Below are 9,516 nucleotides of genomic sequence, written 5' to 3'. Positions count from 1 at the left end.
GATTATGGAATCTTAACTATCCACAAAATGCTGAAAGAGCTACAAACTTGTGTGTGCAACACTTTAATCTAATTATTAATAAAGACTCTTCGAAAAGAAGAACGATTTATCAAACCAAACAATTGGCTGTGATTATTTGAATCACACACAAATTAGCATGGATAATATCTTAATTGAAATTTCTGAATACCTTAATTATTTATGAGCAATAGAAACTAATATCAAGGAAGACTGCTAGTGCAAGTGCAAGTGGCGTTCCTATAGGTCAGAGCAGCTCACAAATTCAATTAAAAGAAACTATTGAATACTAGGTCCAACTCTGAATTGATACAAATGCAACACAAGCTGCGATTTGAAGGACGTACAAGTTGCCTGTTACTCGTTACTGCGAAATAGCGATACTTATTCAAACAGTAAACCTGTCCAAGACTAGAGACCATCATCTCGGCGATCGAAAATCGGACCTCGAGAACCCACACTGTTCTCCAACCTCTCTATTGCCACACCCCTCCGCTCCAGGGCACCTCGTCCTTGAGGGTAGAGTCTATCATAATTACCAGCCTAACAACCCATGATTTCTCTTTGCGGCACAAATCGCAGGCGAGAAACTATTTTAATTCTTGAGCAGTGCCCACTGTGTACTCCTTAGCTGTCTGAAGTTTGGCAAGACGATTGCTGTCTCGCTGCTCATTGGATAAACAAAAAATAGTGGCAGGCGATTGCTGGAGCTCCCATGGCCTGAAAGTTCTCAAGCGGTAATTGCACAGAATGGCTGAGTAACATTCTTTAGTGCCCTGCAGGGAGAACAGATTCGTTACACTTGCGAACACTTCCAGGAGTCAATGGAGCATCCTGACATCAAAGAGCAGTCTTTGTCCTACTGACAAACAAGAACGGTCATTGGCATCCTGTGAGATCTTGGAATTTTGCGATCCTTGAAGGACTTAGGGAAAGAGTCTTATGTTCTGAAGCGACCAGCCCTCCCAGGCATGGTGCTGACTCACCTGAGCTGTCTCAGGCAAGAGAAAAATACTGCCACTTAGCCCCAACAGTCATTACATGTTTTCCGTTCTCCCTGCAGAGTTAAAAAATACAGATATTTTGAGACAGAATATAGATTCATTAGCGATTTGTAATACACTGGTTATGTTACAATCTGTCACAGGCAACGTTGCTGGGGTATCAAAGATTGTGCACCCTTTGGTGTTTATGGTTGATGGAAGCTGAACAAAAATGGGAGATCTAAGTAAAAAAAAAAAAAAAAAGGTTAATGAGAAATGGCGGCCGTTCGCATTTTCACTAAAAACTTGACTCAGCAACAACACCGAAAATGGAGTGCTATTGACCATGAGTTACTTGCTATTTACTTAGCTACGAACTGTTTTTATCCAACTGTTGAATGGAGACACTTTCCAGTTTCATGGACCTTAACCTGCTGGTAGCAGTCTTTCAGCAAGACACAGGCCTCATTTCCCCATGTCAGTTCAGGCAGTTCGTGTATACTGCACAGATCGCAACTGATGTGTATTACATAGCAAGAAATGACAACTGTCATAGACTGTCTATCTTTGAATTGTGCCAGTTTTATGTTAATTCATTAAAAAAAAAGATTCTCTCTTGGGCTGTCTTATAAACGAGCAGCGAAAAGCGTAGCAGCTCAGATGTCTGTCAGCTCTGCATATGTTGGACAGTATTTGGTGTGACATAGCGAAATGGAAGCAGCGGCTCTACATACCGTAACAGTGTCATCATAAGGTTTTCTATGTACTGCATAATATAGTACACCCACGAATCTGACCCAAAGCCAAGTTAGTCTCCACCAAATCCTATGGCGTGGAGTCTACAAAGATTGTCATGCACGAGCATGTGCATGCCTAACATGTCAGCCTAACAAAATTGGCAGGCACGTCTTTTGACTGACTGCTTACTTCCCAACACTGTTGCCAACTTTTACACATGCACAAGTGGACCTAGAAGTGCTGCTACCATACTCCGTGGGGCAAAGTTATTGCCACATGTTCATCGATCGTTTTATGAGCTGGCCAGAAATCATCAGAATAGAAGACATATCTGCTGAGGCTGTCGTGTGGGTGCCAGTGCACTCATGGCTCTCGAAGTTTGGCATACTGGGACATAACTGCAGATCTTGGGAGTTAATTTGAAAGCCAATTTTTCAACAAACTTTTACTAATGTGTGGCTGCAACCACCTCCATATTACAAGTTACCATCCAACCAGCAACCATATGCTCATAGCTGCCCCTAAAGTGCAGCTTATCACATGGTCTGAAGCACCAGCTCTAGTCCTGCTCACAAGGGGAGGCCACGACGTTGGGATCACGAATTTACTTACAACTTTGTGAACTTTTAGTAGGCCATTAAAACAACATAACGTGAAAGTAGTAAGGTATACTACTTTGGCAATTCCGAGAAAATCGCAATAGAAGTTTTATGCATTCGTTATGTACTCATGTATCTGTGCAAAGGGGCCATCTATAGGAATTCATTATGGGTATTGTGTTAGCTTTTGTGTATAGCAAAAAGGTCACTGTCGAGGCGACGGTGCCAGCCATTGTGGCCGAGCGGTTCTAGGCGCTTCAGTCTGAAACCACACTGCTGCTATGGTTGCAGGTTCGAATCCTGCCTTGGGCACGGATGTGTGTGATGTCCTTAGGTTTGTTAGGTTTAAGTAGTTCTAAGTCTAGAGGACCAATGACCTCAGAAGTTAAGTCCCATAGTGCTCAGAGCCATTTGAACCATTTGAGCCATTTTCAAGGCGATGGTTCGAATCATGATAATTCTTACTTTTTAATCTATGTTTCTTTCATCATTGGTCTCATTGCTTTATTTATATGACATTTGAGAGGTAACATAATGAAAAAACACGCATTTTCATAAAGTTGTAGTGAATTTAATGTTTTATTTTACTATTTATTATTTCTAATTATATTTTCAAAGATGAGGCATAGGCTTGAAAGCCCAAGTCAAACCTCAATAAATACTGATGTGAATGACGTTATTCACGATCAGCTCTATAGTAAGTCACAGAGTGCCAGACCAAAAGAGTAACATAGAACTACTTGCCAGATGTGCTGTCGAGATCATGCATTGCAAGATGTTATTTGTAATTCAGACATGGAAAACATTAATTGAAACTTTATGCAAATATACGTCTTTTCATTATATTACTTTTTCAATGTCATATAAATTAAATAATGAGACCAGAAATGAAAAAAAATGTGGATTAAAAAGTAAGAGTTTGCAGCATTTGAACTGACGCCTCAACCACAACCCTCTTGCCTTGCACGAAAGCTGACTACATAACCACAATGAATTCTTACAGCTGTCTCTTTTGCACAGATACATGATTTATATAATGGAGATGCAATACTTCTCATGTGATTTTCTCGGAATTATCAGAGTAGTACACCTTACTACTTTCATATTACATTGTTTCAATGGCCTTGTAAAGGTGCAAAAAGTTTCAAGTAAATCCGTGATCCCAATGTCATGGCCTCCTCTTGTCAGATTAAGAACGACAGTGAAGGAGAACATTCAATCTCTCCCATCTGGTTGGTCTATGGCAAGCAGCTGAGGGTACCAGCAGAATTAATCATGCGAGCATTCAAATGGTCAGTTGTTTCTGGGCTATGTATACAGTTGGTACAACAAGTCAGCGTCAGAATGAGGAACATTCAGCCTACCAACATTGATAGATATGGAGAGTGGAGTGTGTTTGTGCACAAACACCTGGGAAAAAACCATCCCACATGTGGCTCAGTGCGCCCGCACTTGTTTTGCCATCTGATGGACACTACAGCGTAATTGCTGGAGGGAGTCACAGTTTCAGAATTTTGATGGCAAACAGGAGCCAGCTGCAACAGAACAGCTGAAACCCCCATATATCGATAAGGGTGCACTTGTTACTCAGCCAACAACATTGCGCTCAAGCATGGAGGCCAAGGTTTCTTCAGTTTCGCTAAAATCTCGGTACTAGAAGAGGATGCTGAAGTGAATGCACAACAGGAGCATCTGTTGCTTGCGCGAACTGTTTACATGAGAATGGGCAGACACATGAACTGCATGTTCCTCCGTATACTGGGGACAACTGGTTGAAAAAAAAATACTGCTACGGCGCCATTATTAATCTACTTTGCCACAATGACTGAGAAAAACCATCGCATACTGTAAGTATCTTCATCGCAGTTGGTATGGCTACAGTTGTTTACTCTCGTTTCTGGTTTCTCTTAAAAGAATACAAGTAAATTAATCTATTACATAAGTGAGCGCTTAATTTATTTGCGTAATATGTAATAATGAGCTCCCATAATTTGTTAGTACATGTCTACTTATCAATTTTCTGAAGTATGTTGGTGTCTCTGGATTACAGGGTCCCAGGTTTGATACCCGGCTGGATCAGGGATTTTCTCCACTTGAGGACTGTGTGTTTGTGTTGTCCACATCAATTCATTATCATTCGTGAAAGTGGCGAGTCTGGACTGCGTAAAGAATGGGTATTTGTATGGGTGCTAATAACCACGCAATTGAGCGCCCCACAAACCAAATATCGTTATCATCATCATCTTTTCGAAGTAGAAAAACAAGTACATAAAAGTAATGCCTACTTGCAAAGAGTAACGCATAAAATGTACTATTGACCAGCAAAACAAGTGATTTTGATGTAATTTTTAATATTTTGTTTGCAACAGAATTTAACAATCCATACAAATTACCTGACTTTGAGTTACTTTCCTATGTTCGCTACAGTTCAGTGGCATAAAAGTCTTTCTATTACAACATAGAGGTTTCATTTTCATAGTACTGTACGCTCTACTGATTAAAAGGACGAGTAAAAAGACAATATCATACAAAGAAACGACATAGAAACCCACAGGGGGAGACTGGAGTACATCTTACAGTATACATAGTATTTACTGCCTGTATACCTCGTACATAAATAATGAATAGGCTACTAAGTAGGAACTGTAGGAAATGGGGCAGCTGCAGTGTGATAGCAATTTTCAAACTATTTATTTGAAAGCACATATACATAACACTTGTAAGCAATACAAGCACACTCCTAATGCCTCATGGGGCATCGATCCTCCTTTACAGAGTCAGAGATGTGCTGCCACAGAGACCGCCCTCCCCTCGCCACTCCTTCATAGAGCGCAGAAAGTGATGAGAGGCTGTGGTGGTGTGTTATCTGTCTGAAGTGATATGGGCAGATGGGTGACAGTGGATGCAATGGAAGACATGTCGTAGTCAGCTAGGTGCACCAGGGGGCGCAGGGCATGCCCAAAACTCGACTGCGGCAGAGCCACTAACGGGTTGCTGCCGGCAGCATTAGCAGATAAAGGTATAGTCTCGGTGGCATCTTTAATTGTTAGTGGTTTGTTGATGGTGTCTGAAGATGGAGGCATATTGGCAGTGTTGCCTTGCATTGTTGGGTCCACTAGAGGCGTTGCAGGGCTGGTGGTGGTGTAAACTGGGGCAGTGATGCTGACTCCTACATGTTAACTTCTGGTGGTACAGGAGTGGTGTACAAGTTACTGGTGTGACAGTGCTTGCACCCGACTGTTTGTCCATTCAGGTGACAGCAATCACAAGCTCAGTATCATGTAATGTGATGGATATGTCGTAAGGCAGAAAATTGTGGAAATTCATATGCTCTTGGAAACTGACTAACAGGTGCATAGGATGCGGTTAGGAGGGAAGCATCTGTTGTGGCAGGTGCGCTAAAGTCCATGCTGGTTTAACCTGGTTCACTGACACTGTTGTTTGTTTTACAGCAATTACGATATCAAAGTGTTGGTATTGCATTTCAACACTCGGTTTAGTCCTGTGAATGGCGGTTGTAGGGCGGGTTTCACACTGTTTGTACATAGCATCACATGAAAACATGTTGCCAGGTCTTTATGAATAAAAATTCGTTGTGTCATGTGATGGAAGGGAGTGGCACATAGATGTTTTGTATATTTGTGGGTACACATGCGACTAAGTCTGGTAAGTCTCGGTCTGCGAGGACCATTTCATGATTCAGTAGGTAGGGTGATGGGCTTGTCATGTACTATGGCGAGCGACGTGTCAGGATCTAGTTTATGTACCTTGCGAATGCCCAGGAGAAACCATGGCAGGGCCTCCATACACGATTTGAGTGGCACGTGAGAGCAGCTTTCATCGTTGAGTTTGGAACCAGTGACATTCGCATAGGTGGCAAAGTCATTACTTAGTTGGGATTTAAGATACTGACCCTGGTCTGATGTGAAGGAGACGGGGCAACTGAATCTGGCAATCCTACGGTTGACGAAAGTTTTTGCTACTGTCTCTGGTGATAAGTCGGATATGGGCTTGACCTCCATCCATAGTGTCACACAAGCTATCATTGACAGAATGTAATGATAACCATATGATTCAGGGAGTGGTCCTCCGATGTCAATATGGACATGCTGGCACTGCCCCTTTGGAATCGGGAATTTACCAAATGGGGGTTGTGCATGACAGCCAGTTTTTGCCTGTTGGTACGGAATGCAAGTCCTGGTCCACTTGGCACAATCCTTTTAATGTTAGGGCAGACAAACTGCTCCTTTATGAGGTGTATGGTAGGGTACATGCCCAGATATGCAAGGTTGTGGAGAAGATAAAATATTCTCCTACGATACGGCCCTGGGAGGTTTGGTCGGACATGTATGTTCAAAACGTCACACTAAACTGTTTCGGTTACGAAGTGTAGTGTGCATTGTTGCAATATTATCGACACTTTTAACACATCGCATATCGGTAATGAGCTGTGAGCTCAGGACCGAATCTGGAATGATTGTCGTGATGTCAGTAGGGAAATTCGACACTCGTCGTGGCACAGTTCACTATTTAGCATCGGCGGTGATGTGAGAATGGTCCGAAGATGTGGCGAATAATGAAAGCATCGTCACTATGTCGTTTGGCACTGTAGTGTCGTTCAAGCCTTGGCGGACATTCAGCAGTTTTGCACATGGGATGTTCGTGGAATTCACGAGCACTTGTTGAGAGATATTGTCGACATTACCGAAAAAGTGGTGATGTCCTACCGTTTGTAACGGTAGCACTCTCGATGGCGTAACCGGCACAGCGAAATCGCGGCGCCACGCGGAAATTCGGGGTGTCCACAGTGGCAAAGAGGGTACAGGTTGTATGGTAGCAGAATAGTGACACAGCATGAAGATACGATTTCTACACTACTTATTAGTAAGCACATATACATAACAGATGGAAGCTTTACGAGCGTGCAGACCATACTATTTACTAACTCCTACTGCCTCGCGGGGCAGTGAACCTACTTTACAAAGTCAGAGATGTTATGTCGCTACAAAAGTATAAGCGAGCGGTCGTATTTCGAACTGCGTTGATCGAGTACTCGATCCAACACAAAAAATTATATGGCTCTAAATATTAATCGAATAATGAGTAAAAGTATGAAGCAGATTAGTCACATTTCGAGCTGCAGTAATTACTTAATCAGTTAACTGTCTCGATATGATCATTCCTGGCGCGTTCCATACGTGAATGGAGTATGAAGAAACGCGAATAATTGATACGATGGGAAGTACCCTCTGCCACGCACCTCGCGACGTTTAGCTGAGAATAGACGTGGATTTAGATGTAGATACCAAACAATTAAATGCCTTTTAACTGTAACTGCTGTTTGTGCTTATCAACTGTTGCGTAGCCCTTTTGGCGAGGAAACGAGTTAGCATCAATTAAGTGGAGCCAGTTTTAAGCGCACATGACATTCCGGTTTTACAGACATAAATTCACAGTTTGCTAAATTACTGCTGAATGGTGGTTTTAACTATGACTTCTTCTTAGTAGTAATCTTTGCAAGCGAGAATGGCGGAAGTAAAGTTTTCTGCTCGCGCGTATTGTAAAATGATTCTTCATGCAGCAAAATATCCGCATTGTGCTGTAAATGGTCTTTTGTTAGCCGAAGATTCAAAGTCGAAGGATGCGAAGTCCAAAGGATTGGTGATTACCGATGCAGTTCCATTGTTTCACATATGTTTACAAGTGTTCCCAATGACGGAGGTAGCACTGACGCAGGTAAATACAGTGTTGCTACTAATACCATCCTATTGTCAGTGCTAAGAAAAAGTTCTGTATGAATTGCAAATACACCGTATTGCCTGTCAGGAGTATGATAGTTGTTGGAACATTATATGCTTGGTGTCATTTTGCTTAAAGAAACAAATGTGTTTTGTCAGAATTGTAATACCAGTTCGAATTTATCATTAAGTCATTTTGTCCAAAAAATTCTATCGAACAGGATCATCAGTGCAGTTCATATTCGATGAATGGTTTCCATCGTGAGTGACAAATATTTAATGCGAAAAACATTTCAAATATTATACATTAAACCATGCAAACATTTGATGATCTTGTTTATTGAAACAACTACTTTTCCAAATGAAAAAGGGAACCCTCTTTTTAACGTGAAAGGGAATCCAGTTTATAACAAATATTTCAAGTGCTTCTTCTAGATTCCACATTTTTGGAGCTAGCAAGTAATGCACAACTGCCACTACAAAAGTAAATTTATTGATAGTTAGTTTACTAATTGGAAGTGACTGTGTGTTTGGTGCTGAGAAGAAAAAAAAACAAAGGAAGGACCATTTATTATACAAGAAACATTTGTCTGTACAATTGAAATGCCAAGTTTCAATGACCAGCAGCTAGAATATCAAAATTATTAAGCAAAGAGGAGAGGTCAAATAGATTTCAGATAGCGTATCTTTTATTACAGGACTAAAAACTTCTGGCAAACATGATCGTGCATAGATTTGTTATTAACAATGAAATTCATAGCAACACAAACAGGCTCTTTGATTCATAGTCATGACATTTAGTAGATATAATGCACCAAGGTAGATTTTAACATATTGAATTCTCAGAGACAGTAAAAAACCAGGCATAGTAACCAAAGTTATCATCTTAATGCAGCATTTGGTCTCTGAAATCGCCTAGTGTTGATTCAAAGAGCATGGATTCAGTGAGATTTTAGAGTCCAGACCACACACACAATTTTAATCTGCCAGCATGTTTTGTTATCAGTCTGCTTCTGAGGAATATTTCAGTGCTCTGTAAGACTTAATGCACAACTGTTGCTAGCCTGCCTGCAATAAATCTTCCAAGTAAATCCCAAATGTATTTAATTAGTCTCAACTCCTAGTAACACACTGACCATGACATTTTAATGTTCCTCAGAAGGTAGCAGGTCATCCATTGATTGAGCATTATTTATGTTATTACTGCCATCCATAGAAAATAAAGGATCACTAATGGTACTATAATGTGGAAAATAAAAATATTGGAAATTTAACTTTGAGTCAAGACTCTTTGTATCTGAAAACCTTATATTTGTCAAAACCATTTTGTACCCTACAAACAGTCCACCACAACTGTATGAAATTGTTGAGGTGTTAGGTAGTTCATGCTGTATCCAGATGTGAATTAGTTAGTACTTTGATACTAAATCAAGACTTGGC

General features: G+C 41.0%; 1 protein-coding gene across 1 annotated transcript in view; it reads left to right on the top strand.

The window, feature by feature from the left end:
- The first annotated feature begins 7,630 nt into the window (after positions 1-7,630).
- Positions 7,631-9,516, top strand: part of LOC126354882 (ER membrane protein complex subunit 8-like) — a 44,289-nt gene continuing 42,403 nt past the window's right edge. Inside the window, exon 1 of the mRNA XM_050004928.1 lies at positions 7,631-8,074. Coding sequence (XP_049860885.1) covers positions 7,865-8,074 — 210 coding nt within the window. The 5' untranslated portion in view covers positions 7,631-7,864. The remainder of the gene's footprint in view (positions 8,075-9,516) is intronic.

Source organism: Schistocerca gregaria, chromosome 3, assembly GCF_023897955.1.
Source record: "Schistocerca gregaria isolate iqSchGreg1 chromosome 3, iqSchGreg1.2, whole genome shotgun sequence".
Classification (NCBI taxonomy): domain Eukaryota; kingdom Metazoa; phylum Arthropoda; class Insecta; order Orthoptera; family Acrididae; genus Schistocerca; species Schistocerca gregaria.
This window is presented reverse-complemented; position numbering and strand designations above follow the sequence as displayed.